Source organism: Salmo salar, chromosome 05 (assembly GCF_965601325.2).
Source record: "Salmo salar chromosome 05, fSalSal1, whole genome shotgun sequence".
Lineage (NCBI taxonomy): Eukaryota > Metazoa > Chordata > Actinopteri > Salmoniformes > Salmonidae > Salmo > Salmo salar.
The window spans coordinates 39,119,970-39,138,654 of record NC_138295.1 but is presented as its reverse complement, the minus strand read 5'-3'; the positions used below and the strand labels follow the sequence as shown (position 1 = coordinate 39,138,654).

The 18,685-nt window shown below is 42.4% G+C and overlaps 1 protein-coding gene across 1 annotated transcript; it reads right to left on the bottom strand.

Moving 5' to 3' along the window:
- Positions 1–354: 354 nt before the first annotated feature.
- LOC106604867 (T-cell leukemia homeobox protein 3) lies at positions 355–4,437 on the bottom strand. The gene is made up of 3 exons (XM_014199950.2): positions 3,793–4,437; positions 2,273–2,507; positions 355–1,025 (listed from the first exon to the last, which is right to left on the bottom strand). The coding sequence occupies exons 1-3, from the start codon at positions 4,208–4,210 to the stop codon at positions 842–844; spliced, it is 837 nt and encodes a 278-aa protein (XP_014055425.1). The 5' UTR covers positions 4,211–4,437; the 3' UTR covers positions 355–841.
- Between the last annotated feature and the right edge of the window lie 14,248 nt (positions 4,438–18,685).

Genomic DNA, 18,685 nt, shown 5'->3' with positions numbered 1-18,685 from the left:
GTGATGATGACAATAGCCTAAATAATGTGAAGACTCACTGACAACAAAACACAGAATCCCTTATTTCACAGTCCCCTATTACCTTACCTTCACCTATACTTTTATACAATATCAAGATTCATGATCAGCAAAGCGTAGAAAGGTGAGACTAACAGACAGAGAATGACAGACAGAAAAAATTAAGTCACATCAGTGTATATTGAAATGTTGTACAAAATGATATTTAACAATAAACTTTTCAGAGAAAGTAATGACCTTTGAAGTGTCTTCTTTAGCAAGGGAGAGAGGCTGTGAGTAATTAAAGCTTTCCATTCATGTCTCTATCTCACAAAAAAACATAAGCAAAGTGATCTCAAGTGAAGAGTTTATATCGTTATTTACATATGTATACATCCCAAGTACAAATTATGAAACATTTACATCCTCATAGGAATTCCTCCCTCTCTCTCCCCCTCTTCCTCCCTCTCTCCTACACTCCTCTATCTATCCCTCTACCTTACACACACTCCTCCTCCTATCCTTCCCTGTCAATTTTAGTCTACAACCTCAGTCTTTAGCCATAGAGTCACAGTGTGGAATGTAACATAAGGCCAGATAGGGGTAAAAACACTTGTTGAAACTGGTAAGGGTGCTTGTGTAATGTCGACAGTGCAGTCATTCATTCAGGTTGAGGGTGTGGTCCTATCAGGCGCCTAGTCTCTACACAGTCTCAAAGTGGCATCACACTGTCCATACCCTCCATTTTGGCACCAACAAATAATCTAGGATCAGATCAGATCACCCCAATTGGACGGATAAACAAATGTGTGACCCTGGAACAGCGGTTGGGGGAGTCTTCCTCCTACTCCCTCTCCTCGGCCCAGGGCTGCATATTCTGCAGGGCGTACAGGGAGGAGTTATGTGAGCACAGTGGGTCGGAGCCTGCTGATTCGCCGAGGGACTTGTGGAGGGCGTCGGTCTGCAGTTGCAGGATCAGCCGATTGGCCTGTTGACGCTCAGCCTCCCTTTCCTCCGCTGTCTGTCTCCTGAGAGAGCAAAGAGAAAGAGAGAGAGATGAATTGCATAAAATTGAATTATGAACAAAGAATATTGATATGTTGACGTTCAGCGATGGTCAAACTTAGGTGGCCTATAGTGGACATTTATAAACCGCCTCAACTTTCCACATGCATCTATAGCTTATTTCTTCTTAGAACACAAGTGTAAAAAAATTGGCTTCACAGTACATAGATCATAGCGACTCTCCTGAACAAGCCCATAATAAGCGCACTAGGCAACTGGAACCAGCTGGTAAATCCCAAATGTTTCTTCCCCAAAAAACGCTGGGAATATCTGTAGTTCTACCACCAGCAGAACCAGGAATAGAAATCAGTGCCAGGAAGAAAAAAACATGATGGTAAGAACAGCCTGCGTCTGTTTTGCCTTTAGTTTAAAATCCTCTGCAATTATACATTCACACAACCCAAACATTATTAGTCCCCCATTAAGGCCTAGCTAAAACTAACCTCCTCCCCAGACTAATTGCACATGAGCGGAAGTGACTGGTGAATGAGATTTGAAAACATGTCAAATGAAGAGGTAAACCATAGACTTAGATAGACATCACATCGTTGCACCTGTCCTATTTATGGTGTCTGTGAGAGCATGGGCAGTGCCATTGAGGCCATGTCTATTTTGAAGTAGACAATTTTCATCTTCGACTACTTCTATGACTTGGCAAAGAAACTGGAAGGGTGCATACTGTCAGCTGTAGTGTGTTGTTTGAAAAGGTATAAAGTCAAGTTTGGCGATTTAGTGCCGTCTGCAGTTATGGAATGTTTGCTCACTAGTATAATTAATTGGCTGATCCCTCCTGACGACCAGGATGGAATCATGTGATCCTTCCTTAACCCATAGGAAGTCCCACCCAGTTGACTACTTCAAAATGGTGAAAGTCATCAATGGCCCGCCCATGCTAAAACGGGCTTTTGGGCACTAGAGCCCTGTATCCATCTCCATGGGCGCAACTTTCACTGGTGACGGGGGACATTGCATTTTTGGTCCCCCCAGTTTTATGTGTGATACAAAACAAGGCAACGTTGTGTTTAGGACCATGCGGATGCCTCTGAGCGGTCGGGTAGGCTGTTTAGAGTTTTTATTCAACTGGATTTAAAAATATATAATAATAATAATTATGTCCCCCCCACTTCTGAAACCAAAGTTGCGCCCCTGTCCCTCTATATGAGGTCAACTCAAGGTTTGAGTAAACAGGTAAGCTCATGGATCAACTGACCTCCATTTGGTCCGTCGGTTCTGGAACCAGGTCTTGACTTGCGCATCCGTCATCTTCAGGCTCTTGGCAAGGGTGGCCCGCTCGGCGCTCGCGAGGTACTTCTGCCGGTGGAAGCGCTTCTCCAACTCACAAATCTGCACACGAGAGAACGATGTCCGAGGCTTTTTCCGTTTGGGCGGCGTACGGTTCTGGTATGGATGACCTATTCGCCGGGTCACCGTGAATGGCACGAGAGCTGATGGAGAGAGCAGAAAGACAGACAGACTGGAGGTTGAGTTTACGCAGTGGAAAAGTGAGGTGAGCCTCCAACTTTGTTGTACAGTGGATAAGGTTTGGTAGTAGGCCTACTTGTAGGGCCTACATAATCCTCACCCGAAAACAAAGGTTAGGCTATAAATGTTTTTGGAGAAAGAAAGTAGTAGAACAGAAGAATATTTCTTCTATTGGTTAATTTGGCGTCTGAATAAAACCGAGCAGTTCTATTTTATCCGATTGTTTTCTGTGAATAAAGATATCATTCCTGTCTGGCTATTGAAGTTAGGCTTGCCTCCTCTAGCGTGAACAAACAATCACATGAAATAGCCTAGTAAACACAGGGAGTAAATAATTTTGGCTTCAGTTCTGGGTGCCGAATTGGAACATAAAAAAATGTAAATAAATCTATAGTATTATTCCCTAACATTCAAACTATGGGAGACCACTCTTGGCGAGAATGTTTTTGAGTTCTTCATATATCGTTGTCTAAACTGTTGGGTGTGAATTATGGCGAAAAAAAATCGTTGTGGAAAATAATGACTCCCAACATAATTGCTACTAAACTATTGTTTATTATGTTTTCCTATTTCACGTGGTATGTTAATAATGTTTTAATTGGTAGCCTATAATTGATTGAAATTGCATTGTAAGAATCCCCCAAAATAGTATATTTATATTTTATTTTATCTCTCTGTAAATGCCTCCATTTTCATTGATTTAGGCTTGTGGTCTTCTAGCACCAAATTATTTGTTTGAGATTTTTCTCACTCATTTCGTTTTGAAAGGCCATCTTTTTATAGACCAATTAAATATTTGTGTGATTTTCGTTGCTATAGTATAGGCTAAGTATTGTAATATTCAAATAGGCTAAATGATTAAGATAAACAATGAAACAGGCTACAATTTCAGTAAAATTGCATGGGTCGAGTCTGCTAAATGACTGCATATTTAAAAATGTAAGCCTACATTTTCTTATTTTTTTTGTATGCATAAAAGGTTGAAGATTGAATTAATGTGCCTTGTTATTTTATTGATTACATCATCCTTATTATTTAAATGTTTATTGCTATATCGTTATCGTTGTTATTAGTCTTTTCACTTTTTCTAAGCTTATTGCACGCTTATTGTAAACTAAGCTGTTTTGAACACATTGAAAGTAAAATTGCCATTACGGGAAACATAGATAACCTAAATCACTGCGCATGAAATTGTGTATTTTTTTTCAATAACATTATTTGATGCTAAGGGTTCTATCGGAAAGTTACCTGATAACCTTTCCTTGGCGAACCTATTCCCGACCCACGGGTAACACAGGCCTCCATACCCGGGTACAGCGCTCATCAAGTGCGGCGGCCCCGAGGTAGTCAACGGTCTGTGAGCAGGCACCCGGATCACTCCTCTGCTGCCCAGGCTACAGTTCACTCCGTACAAACCAGGATCGTCTAACTGTGGTACCATGCCGGAGAGGGAGATGGACAGCGCAGTGTAGGAGGCAGCGTTCCCTCCAGTTGGGCTTCCCAAACGGTAACCGTCTCCACTGCTTGTATCCGAACCGTATCTGCTGCTGGTCCGGCCGGTCTCTGAGTCAGCACCGCTACTGAGTATCTGGTCGATACCGAAGCTGATGGGTTCGTGCTGGGCCGCTTTGGGAGGAGGACTTGGGGCGCTGGGTGCGCGCTCCATCCTCACCTTTCAATAGACCGTGGGATGGCTGGACTGGATGGAAATTAAATTACGAGGTTAAACGGCCTGTTTGTGCCAAAGAGAAGATGCCGTTGTCTCCAATGTCATCTTCCTTTCAAAATCCCACCGTCTGCAACTTCGGAAAGGCCTCCTTCAGATCATCCTCGGGAGCGCCAGTGAAAGTTTGATGTGCGTTTGGAGACGTCGCTGACGCTCTACTCCTTGCGTCAAACCATCTTGGTCTTGCTGTTTCCCCCCAAAAGCCCCATTCCTGTGCTTCTATTGGTTGATGCTGTCAACGCCTTGACTGTTCATTGGTTGTCATTTTAATGACTGATTGAAGCATGGTGGGTATCACTTGACACCATACTCCTTCCTAGATCTCAGAGTTGGTCAATTTAGTGCGATATCAGAGCATCGATTTCTAAACCTTTTAATTTGACCTGTTTGGACAATCCTTCACTTGACATAGTGGGTTTACAGGTTTTCAAACGGGGATCCGAGTCCATGTTTTCTAATCTCTATTTTGTAACCATTGTCCCGGGCTCCATGGAAATGCAGTATGCTGTAATATAATATTTCCATTGAACTGAAATAACAGACAAGAGTTGCAACACTTAGGCCTACCTATATTTATATTTCCTATTGCCTTTCCTATTTGTATAATATTCTGTTTTATCGTCGATTATCTCGATAGCTCTTGTCTCTTTATTGTTTATGCCTCTGTTTTATCTCTGTGGTATATCTGTGATAGGCAAAACAGTCCATAACGCTACGTGTGTTGCGTCTCTCTCCGGACCAGTATGGAGTAGTGGAGATTAATGCAGGCAGTTCAGTCGTATTATATATATTTCTTAAACACGAGAGGGCCTTTATTAAAACAAGAGTTTCTCTCTATTCGTCATGGATTGAAGTGGTCCTTGGTTAGGGCCATTGGTTTGAGGTATAGAACAAGCGAGGCATCACCTCTCAGTTATGATTACGAGCATCCGTTCACAGCTACAGTTTAATCCTCCTCTGTAAGTAAACCAGTGGGTTATGTCATACACACGCCAGGATTAATAATTATAATAGGAATAATGCTTAAAGTCCTTATAAGGCCTGAACTATGCCACCGCTGTGCCACATCAAATGTTAATAAAAGGGAATTGTGTGACGAGGCCACGGGCTAGTACAGATGAAGTGGAGGGCCGGCATGGTCGCTGGAACCTGCTGCCCATCAGACGCAATGAAAAGACGGACACAATTAACTGTTTCTCGACCCCTGGCTAGAGCCTTGCTGAAATGGGTTCCTGTCCTCATCTTCAGTGCTGATATAGGCCTAGTCTTTCACCCATTTAACATTTTCATTTAATTTATTTACAATAGCCAAGATTTTCAACACAGGTTTCACTTTAAAAAATATATATTATTAGCCTATAATTAAACCCTATATTTTGGGTTGCAATACGTTTTAATTTTGACACGCATAGATAACTGTAACTATAATGAACAATACTGTTTTCATGATTCATTTGATGAGTCAATATGAGATAGGCAGCCTACCGCCCACAATTATCAGCTCGATCAAATTTGTTCCACGAATAAATTGAGGTTATCGTGTTGTTTGTTTCTTGACCAATGCACATTAGGCTATTCTGTTCCATCTCACCATTAAACGTGGGGGTTTTTTCATATCAAAAGTGCGTTAAGGTTTTCATATTCATCCAGCGGAAATTCCTCTACGATTAATAATTATTTCGTAGTAATACTTTTGAAGTAGTTTACAATACATGTGTTATCTGTAAACGAATAAACGAGGAATCAAAAAACTAAAACTTGAGGTGGTTATTTAGCAATACGGACTGGCAGAATTGGCTAGTTTCCCCCGCCATATGTGACCCCACTGGTGGCCATATTTCCATGGGGAAGAATTGGACTGTAGAAGCTCTCATTTCACCGTACACATTTAGGCTACTGCTTATATAGTTATCAGGCTATGTCATATTAAAATCATACACACTTTTCATTGTGTATGTTGTTCATAGGTTTATAAAATCATATGTTTCATATATATTTATTTTTAGATTGTCATATAAATCTAAATCGAATGTATGCAATCTGTACGCATATACCGTTGCTTTTTTCTATATCCTTTTCGTACTTTTTGCTACACTGTGGATTTTGGAACGCGGCGGAACCGTGCCATAGGCTAGGCGCCACTGGAAATGGAATGAGCGGACTGGGACCGGGAAACGTTGGTCCACGGGTCGTGGGTGTAAATGAGTTTGTGTAATCCTCAGATTTTCCGAAATGATGTCACATTAGCCCCGATATACTCCGGAAAACCACCCATGATGTCAGTAATTGCGGAGAAAGCTTTTGGTATTTGGTATTTTATTAGGATCTCAATTAGCTGTTGGAAAAGCAGCAGCTACTCTTCCTGGGGTCCACACAAAAACATGAAACATAATACAGAATGACATAATACAGAACATCAATAGACAAGAACAGCTCAAAGACAGAACTACATACAAGAAACTACATATAAGCATCATAGGCCCACTGTATGGATTATAAAAATCATAATTAGGTTTATAAAATAACAATAGCTGTAGTAAATCATAGAAATACTAGAAATAAATAAATACGCTAATGGATACAAAACATATTAACTTTATAAAAAAGACGAGTGTGCTTGATTGACAATGACACCAATGGACTTGGCAAGAGCACAAACAGATCAGGAAACAAGACTCACTGTAGATATGCCTACTTTCGAACAAAAATGTTAAAGCCTTTAACAACAATTATATAATAGTGGTTACAAAAAAACAACTATGCCAATACTATAGTAGGCTAAAATAATTGTAACACTTATAATTATTAGTCGAGTAATTGGCGTAACACTGGACTTTGGTGAGCTCTCTTCATCTAAATGACCCTCTGCTAGAACGTCAATTCTCGTGCAAAATTGCAAAGCCAATATATTCAGCTGGCATTCTGGTTCTCTGGAGAGATATGCTCCAGTCCAAAGAAAAGGGAACAAAAGACTGAAAGCGTGCGATTTGTTTGAGAAATTACCACTTGATCTGCATAATCGAGGTTCGGGCTCGTGGCACCCGCGGGCTCCATTTTTATTGCACGAGTCTCCACTGTTATCAATTTCACGAGCGGGCTTCTGTCTCTCTTAGGGACGTGATCGTCTTCTTTTGAATAATGAATGACGCGTTTTTCTGTCGTCACTAAAGTGCCCGTGATGTTAGAATATGAAAAGGCAGCCGTAAGTAATAGTGCATTTAAAGAGGATCTACAAATGTTTTATTATGATATGTAGAAAGGGAGGGAAAACGGGGAGATGAGTGTGGGATAAGGAAGGAGAGAGGGACTAGAGAGATGTGTTTTATTGCAATAGAAGCGACAGTAGTAGAGGACGAGATTGCCTCGCAGCCAAATGGAGTTGCTAATGAAACTTTACCGCTCCTAACGATTCTTTCCTGCCATCCTCATGAAATATTTAAAGTATTTAATATACATATTAAGCTCCAAGACATTGGTGCTGGCTATTGGGCAACAGGCAGCTATAGCAATCAATGAAGCTTGTGTCATACAGCATTTATTGGGGCTATTTCACATTAGCCTACATTGCTTGACAGAATAAATCTCTGTTTACAATGAAAGAGAAATATAATGTTTTCTCTTTTCCATGCTCAGTGTATGGTGTTCCCAGTGTGTGAATTGTGTTGCATGCTGACATGCTCAGTGGGATGATTCAATAGGTCGGACATGGTTGGAACTGGATCTCCAGTCCCTTTGGGGACGAGGATAACCCTGCCTGTGACTTACACTGTGTTAGAGCATGAAACACAGGACTATGGGGTGGAAGGGCTTTGCCCTTGTGGGTAAAGGACAACGCACAAAGTCCTTAGTAGGCTACTATTGGCTAAAATAGTTTTGGAAGACAAAGCCAATCACAGAAAATGTTTGTTTTATTGAATATATTTTGAGATATTTGTTGAGTATTGTGTTCTTGGTTTGTAAAAATAAAGGGAAGGATGGGGTTTGGCTTAGATCAAGTGTGTGAGTGTGTGTGTTTGTGTGTGGAACATTTGTCTGATGGTTGAATGCACGTCTGCCTCTTCATGCTGGTTAGACAGAGACAGCGAGAAAGAAAGAGAAAGGGGGAGGGAGAGGAGGAGGGGGGCAGGAAGGTAACCACACGATCTTGAATTAAAGGGATGGATGGAGAGGAAAAGGATGGACCAGATTGAGATGTAAGAGAATCGGCATTAACACATTAATGAGTATCACATGGCTTTGGTTAGTGTCTGTCTGTCTGTCTGCCTGTCTGTATTGCTACATGTCTACCTGACTGCCTCTCTGTCCGCATGACTGTCTGTCTCTCTGCATCCCTGTCTGTCTGTCTGTCTGTCTGTCTGTCTGTCTGTCTGTCTGTCTGTCTGTCTGTCTGTCTGTCTGTCTGTCTGTCTGTCTGTCTGTCTGTCTGTCTGTCTGTCTGTCTGTCTGTCTGTCTGTCTGTCATAGTTTTTAGACCCAGACACCCCAATGTTTCAAAAAGCATCACATTTCAAAACGCGTTTGGCTGTCCTTGACAAATGACTAATGAAATTAATTAGTGAGCACGTTAGCGAGTGTGTAGATGTGTCAGACTTGATTTGTGTGTGTGTGTGTGTGTTTGTGTGTGAGCAGCTGAGGCGACCTGCAGGCCCCTTGGTCCTGTGTTAATGTGTTAATTCATTAGTGTTCATCTCAGTATCATTGTGTCAGAGCAGCGCTTACCAGCCCTCTCTGTTCTCTGCGCTTCATAAAAGCCGATTATCCTGCGTGTCGCCGTTCTGCCCATTCTTCTGCCTTTTGACCTCCTCACCCCTCCTGTTGCCTTCCCGCGGGGTGCTGGTGGAGGGAAGAAGGGAGGGGGGGAAGGGACCAGCTGCCACCAGCCGTAGTGCTCCCCTCCCTGATAGAGGAGATACTCCAGTCCCCTGCTTCGCCTGGCCTGCACTGCCACCAGTCCCACCTGTCCTGCCCCAGGCTGCAGTCTGACACACGCACGCACACACACACACACACACACACACACACACACACACACACACACACACACACACACACACACACACACACACACACACACACACACACACACACACACACACACACACACACACACACACACACACACACACAAAGACAGACACAATGCACAAACTTTCATACATTTCCCTGCACACACGTGCTGGTCTGAGGTGTGACTGAGTGAGTGAGAGGTAGTGTGTTAGTGAGTGAGAGAGAGGTAGTATGTTAGTGAGTGAGAGGTAGTATGTTAGTGAGTGAGAGAGAGAGAGGTAGTATGTTAGTGAGTGAGAGAGAGGTAGTATGTTAGTGAGGGAGAAATAAGTAGTATGTTAGTGAGCATGGAGCTCTATTTCTCTATTGATTTCCCATTATTTATCAGTTAGTCCCTGGTGCATCATTAGTGTGTATCAGAGAGAGAAACTAATACCAGTCACTCACACCAGCACAGGGCTATCAGCTTACCCTCCCTCAGGGCAGGGAGGAGGAGAGTGTGTGTGTGTGTGTGTGTGTGTGTGTGTGTGTGTGTGTGTGTGTGTGTGTGTGTGTGTGTGTGTGTGTGTGTGTGTGTGTGTGTGTGTGTGTGTGTGTGTGTGTGTGTGTGTGTGTGTGTGTGTGTGTGTGTGTGTGTGTGCGTTCGTATCTGTGTGGAATGGGTTAACAGATGGGTCTGGATACTGTCGGTAGTGGAGCAGTGGAGAGAATCATTTTTCTGTTGAACCACACACTTTTCTCCTCTTTTTACTTCTCATTCCATTCTAGTTCTTTGCCGTCTGCCTTTTTAACTATGTAAAGAGAGAGAGAGGGAGAGAGAAAGAGAGGGAGAGAGAGAGAGAGGGAGAGAGAGAGAAAGAGGGAGAGAGAAAGGGAGAGGTAAGTAGGTTTCCTAGTCTCACCTGGACCAGTGGGATTTCCCCTCTCTCTCCCTGTGGATTCAAAAGGATGGCTGTATAAGTTAATTTGGAGTGAACATCATTTATCATATTCATTTTACACCCATGTGATTATAGTACCCCCTCTCTCTCAATCTACACACACACACACACACAAACACACACACACACACACACACACACACACACACACACACACGGATGGGGGTGACCCAGGCCTGCCTCCCCTGCTGACCCCCAATCTGTTCCCCAACCTCTCACCACCAGAGACCGGGGCACACCAGGAGAGTGAGATACACACACACACACACACACACACACACACACACACACACACACACACACACACACACACACACACACACACACACACACACACACACACACACACACACACACACACACACACACACACAGAAGCTTATGAGCATGTGTAATTCTGTGTGTGTGTGTGCATGGTTTTTGGCATACAACACGTGTGTGCGTTCTGATGGATATTTTCTCGGACAGGACCATGTGTGTGGACAGAGTGTGTGTGTGGACGGGGAGTCTGTGTGTGTGTGTGTGTCCGTACCCTCTGCCCCCTCCCACTGGTGTTAATTGATTCTCAGTGCACTCTGCTGATTGGTGTGAGGACCCCTAGGGGTGAGGAGAGTATCCAGCTGCCCCCTCCCCATCTCTGTGACCCCCCCCCCCCCCACACACACACACACACACACACACACACACACACACACACACACACACACACACACCCTCAACCATTGATACTGTACACACATTGAAACACAGTCTTCAATGGGGATCTCCCACTGCAGTGAAAAGAAGGTTGGCTGACACAGTTCAGCAGATTGTGCTACAAACTGAGCGAGAGAGAGAGCGAGAGAGAGAGCGAGAGAGAGAGAGAGAGAGAGAGAGATAGAGAGAGAGAGCGAGAGAGAGAGAGAGAGAGAGAGAGAGAGAGAGAGAGAGAGAGAGAGAGAGAGAGAGATTGTATTGCACCATTCAGTTTCTTCATGAATAACTTACCAGAGATGTGTGTGCTCTCACCTGTGTGTGTGCCTGTGTGTGTGTGTGTGTGTGTGTGTGTGTGTGTTTGTGAAGATGAATGTGTGGTTATTAATTTCCAGCAGTGCCCTCTGGGTGAGATGTTATCATAAGTCTGATTTCCACTAATCTCTTATTAATTGCCATCAGCTATTACACAATGGCCATATATCCGGCTGATTTGTGTAATGAATTTAGCAATGTGCATTTTTTAATCGCTGCAGGTGGCTCATCAGTCTGTATGCTAATGCAAAAGTTTTGTCTTTGTGTGTGTGTTCGTGTGTCTGTGTGTCTGTGTGTGTGTCCGTTAGGCTTGGGCGGTATACTGTATATAGCATATACCGGGGTATTTGGAAATAGGCATGGGATGGTTTTTCAATACCGTCAATACCGTTGAAACTATCATTTATTTTTTATAAATGTGAATATATGTAGCCACTTTTTTAAGTAAATACCTGCAGTCAACTTGTGCAATGCTGTATTCCTCATTTCACCTGTCACATAATTTTTAATTATGAAGCTTACTAGTTGTCCCCAGTCATGTGGTGTTTGTTTACAAGCACACAACTACAAGAGACAGGAGCCTTCTGAGTCACTCACTGTTGTGCAGCATGAGCCAGGTGATCTAGTTACAGTATGGAATTAACAGCTAAATCTTTGCCAGCTAGATATTTTATAACTATTTAGTTAACTTTTTAAAATGTGCTAAATGCTCTGCAGTTGTGCATTTGGTCTGCTAATTTAGTATCTAGTTAGCTATCTAGCTAGTGGTTAGCTTCTTCAGCAGAGCTTCTTCCCCTCCTGGATCAAGAGCCTTGCTGTCTAATATTTGTTTTGTGCGTGCAGAAAACTGTTAGTAGCATTTTTGAGTTAATTGTATAACTTTATGAGCTGGGATGTCTGTCCTGCAAATAGTTTAGGTCAGAGACAGTATAAAATGTTCACAATGCATTTGATAGCATTTAGTTAGCATTCTCTATGGGATTTTACATGTACGTTTTAGCATTGCTAACCTTTGGATTACAGAGGCTCAGTGGGGTTTGAAAATAGTGCCCCTTGTGTTCAGGGTCTGTATTACTGAAAATCCCAGGATGGCACAAGGTCAGTATGACAATCAGGATACCACCCAAGACTAATCTCTGTGTGTGTGTTTGTGTTTGTTTGTATGTGTGAGTGTGTGTAGCCTATGTGTGTGAGAGGAAGGGGACATTAAAGAACAAGTATAAAGACACTAAACTTGTTTTCATTGTTTTTTTAAAGTCTTGACTTTAAACATGGTTGAAATGACCAGTGTTGCTGGATAATGCAGAATCCCAATCTCTAACACAGAGAAGCCCTCTGGACAGTGATAGCTCATCGTTCCAGTGATTTAATCACATGCTGGAATGTATGAGTAGAATAAAGACAAAGAGAGAAAAAAAAGAGAGAGAGAGAGAGAGAGAGAGAGAGAGAGAGAACAAGAGAGAGAGGGAGAGAGAACGAGAGAGGGAGGAATGTGTAGAGAGATAGTTGTGAGAGAGAGAAAGGGAGGGAACGAGAGAGAACAAGAAAGATGGATAAGTAGAGAGATAGAGTGTGAGAGAGAGAAAGGGACAGAGATAGTGAGAGAGGAAGATATAGGCTTGGCTTTGCTGTGATAAATAGCCCAGGCTCTCTCTATTGCATTAGCCCGGCTAACCGATAGATTGCAGTCCGAATGGGCAGAGACACATACAATAGGTTTCTCATATAAAGTTGCATATTAAATTCCTTCACAGGACTGCACCCTGTAAGCATGTTTCAGGGAAAAAGGAAAGAGAGACAGATAATAGATAGTGGAAAGAGAGGGGGAGAGAAAAAACGGCTGATTTAGGAAAAAAGAGAGAGGAAAAAGGAAGGACGAGAGACTGAGATAGAGAAGCACAGGGTGGGAGGGTGAGGGGAGAAAATATTCTGTCTGTAACTTTCTCTCTTTGTACATCTTGTACATACTGGTATGCGTGTTTGTGTTCTCTCTAAACATCTATGTGTGTTCCTAGCTGTTCTGTGTTATTGCTAACAACCTCTTAATTGCTTTCTAACTCATTAAGATGCTGATGTTTTAATAGTAATTAATCCATCATTTGTCCATATGCAAATATGGACCATAGAGATTTCTTCTCCAAACAGTATCTCTCCCTTAATCCAGTGTTAATGCAGAACCCTAGTGGAAGGAGACAATGTGAAGCTGCTTCACTGTTAATTGCTTACTAACTACATTTAATTACAAGGCTATGACTGTGGGAGTTGGCTCATCAGAAAATAGCTTCTTGAAGTTGATTGAAGTTAAACTAAACAATCCATCCTTTTAAATCTTTCAAGGGAATCCATCCTGAATGTTTTGGAAGATATCTTTGGTGTTTGTAAATGTTCAACAAATGATGGAGGCAAGTGTGAATTGTGCTACATAACTCCACTATCTGATCTCTGTCTATGTCCCAATCTATCTTTTTGTCTGGTCTCCTTTCTTTCGCTCTTCCCCCTTCCTTCTGTGCTCTCCACCCCTCCTCTCTCCAGATCTTATTAACTCATTAACTTTTTTCATTATTTTTAATAAAAGATGAGTTATGACTCCAGCCTCTCTGGGGCGCCGTATCCTTCCTCTTTCACTCTCTTTCACTTCTCCTGCTCTCCTCCCCTCTTCCCACTCTTCTTCTGGTCTCATCTGCTTCTTCCTTTAAGGCCTAGATTCAATCAGCTCAAGCATTAACCGGCGATAGCAGACACCCGTATAGCGGATGTTTTCGGCGGTGTCAGAGGTGGAATTGCGTTGGAGTCGTCAAATCGGTGAGCAGTTGCTCTCGGGCCGTCACCAGTTACCACAGCCACAAAGTCATAAACCCCGCCTATTTCCATAATTTCTCTTTTTAAAGGGGAACTGTACCCACTGATTTGGCCTCTTTTTTTAGGGTTTTGTCCTCATGAAATGATGGCGGCCATGGCAGAAGCCAATCTAGAGTTGGTACCGTCAAGAGGCACCCATCTGTTAGAACGTTGCCCTCAGCTGTTTCCCCCCACTCAATCACAACAAACAAGTTCAATAACTACAGGCAGATGTATGGTGATGTGCTGGCGGAAGCTTTCAACGGGTCAGTATCCTACAGAGTAATATTAGAAGAATGCAATTGCTGAATTCATGTAGGTATTCTAAACTATGTGATTTGATAGTTTTCAAATGTAGTAACAGGTCCATGTAGAATAAACAACCCTTTACATAATACCATAGAAGCAGTGTTGTGCTAATATAACTATGTGCTCCGTTCCCATTTCATTGGCATTCCCAGCTCGGTAACTAGCTAGTTAGGTAGTTAGCTAGCTAGTTAGGTAACATCAGCTATGCTAGCAATGATAGTGATAGTGATAATGAAAATATACAAAACCAGATACTTAATCAGCAGTCTATGGTCTAGCTACCAGTATACTCACCACCATTAGGGACCAATGGACTCCAACCACATATTCCGTCTGCATGGTAGGGTACTAGGGTCCTTCCACAGGGCATGCAAACCATAGTCGGCTGTGGTCAAGCCCTATAGGGCTTTTCAGTCTCAAGCGGCCGTGATCCTTTGGGGGCAGATGAAACAAAGGAGCCCCAATCATGAAGCGAAGCAAAGGGGCCGAGGTGCGATTTGCACATGGAGGTTGGCAAAAGGGGGCATGAATTGTTGACATAATTGTAATCCAAACCCAACCTTAATTTACTCATTACTCCAAACTTTAGACGAGACTGACTTAATGACCAAAAATGATCCTATTTACACTTTGTAGTCAATTTTGGCGAAAAAAAAATTCTGACTCATATCAATGCCATATAGTCTGTTTTTAAAGGGATTAGTTGGTTTTTAGGGTCAGTCGCTCTTTAAATTCAGATTTTTAACCTATGCCTAACCTTAACCCCACTGCTAACCTTATGCCTAACCCTAATCTTTAAAAAAATAAACCATGCATTTTCATGATTATAGCCAATTTTGACTTTGTGGCTGTGGTAACTAGTGACACCCCTCCTCTGGAGATCATTGTCACAGAAGCCACACCCGCTGGAATGGGTGCGTACTGGCGGCAGAGAAGTCAGATGCAGGAGAGCAAAAACGGTGTTTCCAACGGAGCAGTTTAATAATAAAAAGCACCGGAAAACAGAACAATCGGTACAAAACCCGACGCACACCAGACATAACATGCACAAGCACTTACAATAAACAATACCAGACAAGGACATGGGGGGAACAGTGGGTTAAATACACAACATATAATTGATGGAATTGAAACCAGGTGTGTGGGAAGACAAGACAAAACAAATGGAAAATGAAAGGTGGATCGGCGATGGCTAGAAGACCGGTGACGTCGACCGCCGAACGTCGCTCGAACAAGGAGAGGGACCGACTTCGGAGGAAGTCGTGACACCCGCCCCACTCTCGTTAGAAGTTCAGGACAAGAAAGTGTAGGCTATATAGAAATGATTAGGGAGTGAATGTTATTTACAGCATTATAAGGCTTACATGGAGAAAATTGGACATCTCTGAAATGAAAATGGATGACACTCCCGTATACCCAAAATAATAATTAAAACATAAAATGGATAGCAGAGAACATGTCTACTGTTTAACCTCACTTATTGGACAGACCAGGGCCTAAGATATGCCATTTTAGAAACTGTTCTTCGTCCTGTAAGCATTTCATGGCAATGCAGGAATTTTGATAGTACACGTAGCTGCGGGCCAGAAGGCTGTGGGTTTGCAGACCACCGTGGACAAGAGTAGGGGTGGAAATATCTCCTTTATAGTAAAAGCATTGCATGAATCTATCATTGTATTTGCAGGTCCGAGAAAAAATGGCTTTTCATTAACATTCTATGTCATTTTACATATTAGCGGAATCTTTTTTAATACCACACAAATTACTGAAATCACAGAGAGATAGGCCTATGTGTTCATCTATTCATATTTCTCCAATGCCAAATCTGTGTGTCTTGTTTGCAACGGAACGGTCCCTGTTTGCAAATAACAAAATCTGAGACTGTTACGATTGTGTGGAGAGACGGACCAAGGCGCAGCGTGCTCTGAGTTCCACATCTTTATTTTTGTGAAACTTAAAAAACAAAAAGGAAACCAACAACGAACCGTAACATAAGAGGTGCAGCATGCACTAACTCAAAATAAGATCCCACAAAAACCAGTGGGGAAATGGCTGCCTCTGATTGGGAACCATACCAGGCCAAGATAGACATAAAACAACCTAGATTACCCACCCTAGTCACACCCCGACCTAACCAACATAGAGAATAAAAGGCTCTCTATGGTCAGGGCGTGACAGAGACATCATTAGGAATCTGAGCATGGTCATTTCAAAAGTTAGGCCTACCTTTCCACCTCAGACAGAGTAAGCCTACCAACGCAGAAAAACGTAAGCTTTAATGAACTTCTGGCTACTCTTCTTCAGTGGCTTAACCCAACGAGAGAAGGTCACACATGTTTCCCTAAAAGCTGTCTGGATTTAAACATTGTCTATTGTACAGAAAGTGAACAGCTTAATCAATTGACAGTGAGAGAATTAGATTACTTCCCAAGCAAAGTCGTGTTTTTGTCTCCTCGGCTATTAAACATTGTAGCTCAGCCTCTGAATGCCAAAGAAATGAAACAGTGATATTCCCATATGCACTGGAGTCACAACAGCTTGCTTTTAGCTTAAAGCATCGCGGACCGAAGCGCTGTTATAAATCACTTTATATTTTCGAATCAGTTTTATTTTCTTAAAAAGCTTAAGCTAACAAGGGGTAGGTAGGTCTGTGCAGGTCTATGGCATACCCTCTCATACTCCCACAATTCCAGTATTGGTTTTCACTTAATAACAGACCTTCACGGAGGTAGGCTATTTAAAGAGTGCATGGTGGGTAGAGGAATTGACCGACAAATCTATGGATATAGCAGCCTATAGCCTAATTTCGTCTGTCAAACAGGTAGGCCTACCTTATGTTCTTAAATAGGAAGAAATAGGCTCCAACACAAAGCCCTCCTGTTGTTCGTGAAGTCTAAAATAAAGACGGTTGAAATGTCTTCTCAGCACCATGAGCTGTCCATTTCCGATTGATTGTGCCGCGGCTGCTTCTTCAAGTTTCAGCACCACAATGTAAGTTACTCAAATCTGCCTTTTTGGGAGGTCAATAACTCTGATAAATAATCCCACATCATGGGAAAGAAACACACATCGATATATAGCCTTATAAGCAACTCCTACTAAAACACTGAGACATATTCACATTTCATCAATTACAAATGACATGACCCTCCCCTGGACTAGATTTAAAAATACTATACCCTCCTCTTTAAGACTCCTGAGTGGCGCAGCGGTCCCTGGTTTGAATCCAGGCTGCGTCACATCCGGCCGTGATTGGGAGTCCCATAGGGCGGCACACAATTGGCCCAGCGTCGTCTGGGTTTGGCCGGTGAGTCCGTCATTGTAAATAAGAATTTGTTCTTAACTGACTTGCCTAGTTAAATAAAGGTTCCATAAAAAAATAAACATCTAAATTGACTGAAATTGAAAAATCATGACCCTCCCCCATTTTCCTCCAGGTACCCATTATGTACATTTCAATCCATCTCTTACTCCAATCCTAATGAGGTGTACATTACAACTCAAGTTCCGGTGTTGAAACTTGTAAACAAGGCTGCATGGGATTTCTGTTAATGCAACTCCGTGCAGACATTGGCAATGTTCACTTTAGGTGTAATGCCGGGAGCCACTTGTGGATTTGACAGCTCTAAAGCAGTTCTACCTTTGACACACCAAAACAACTGCTATGCGGATGTTGGCTAAAGCGGATCTGATTGGATAAAGCTCTAAGACCAAAACTGACCTCCATATTGTATGTGAGAACAGGCACTCGTATCTGCCCATTCTCCTCACTTATCTCTATATCAGTAAGCATTCTTTAGATATGATTCATGTGCTTTGTTGACTCGATTGGATGGATTGTGGAAATAGAGAACACTGATTGTAGCCTGCTGTGGTTAGAAATGAGATGACAAATATCAGATTCCAAGACAGTTTCTGCCTCATCAGAACGTTTGTGAACACATCTCACTCACAAGTCTCCTCCTTGGGACTGTCATTAAGGTTGATCGAGCGCTCGGTTTCTTTCCTTGAGTTTTGTAGGCCTAACATTGATTTTAGTTTCAGTTATCCTATATTTCTACAGACTGGGTGGGGGGGGGGGGGGGGGTGGGGGGGTAATTTTGGTTGAATTTTCAATATAACTTAGTTTATTCTAATCAAGAATGGATTATTTTATTTTGGGTAAATTATATTTGCTATGTAAAATTATCCTTACTGTATAGCTGTCTCTGTAGACCTAGCTATGAGGTTAGCACTAGCCTACTAGCATACCCGCTAATTCTTAAACAGTGTATTTCTTAAAGGTATTTCAGTGCCAGCTCAATGCTGCTTC

Excerpts from the sequence above, each read along its gene's own strand:
- LOC106604867 (XM_014199950.2), bottom strand. The coding sequence starts at position 4,210 with ATGGAGCGCGCACCCAGCGCCCCAAGTCCTCCTCCCAAAGCGGCCCAG. Across the intron at positions 2,508-3,792 it reads CGCCAAGGAAAGGTTATCAG|CTCTCGTGCCATTCACGGTG; the intron begins GTAACTTTCCGA and ends TCTCTCCATCAG. Across the intron at positions 1,026-2,272 it reads AACCGACGGACCAAATGGAG|GAGACAGACAGCGGAGGAAA; the intron begins GTCAGTTGATCC and ends TTGCTCTCTCAG.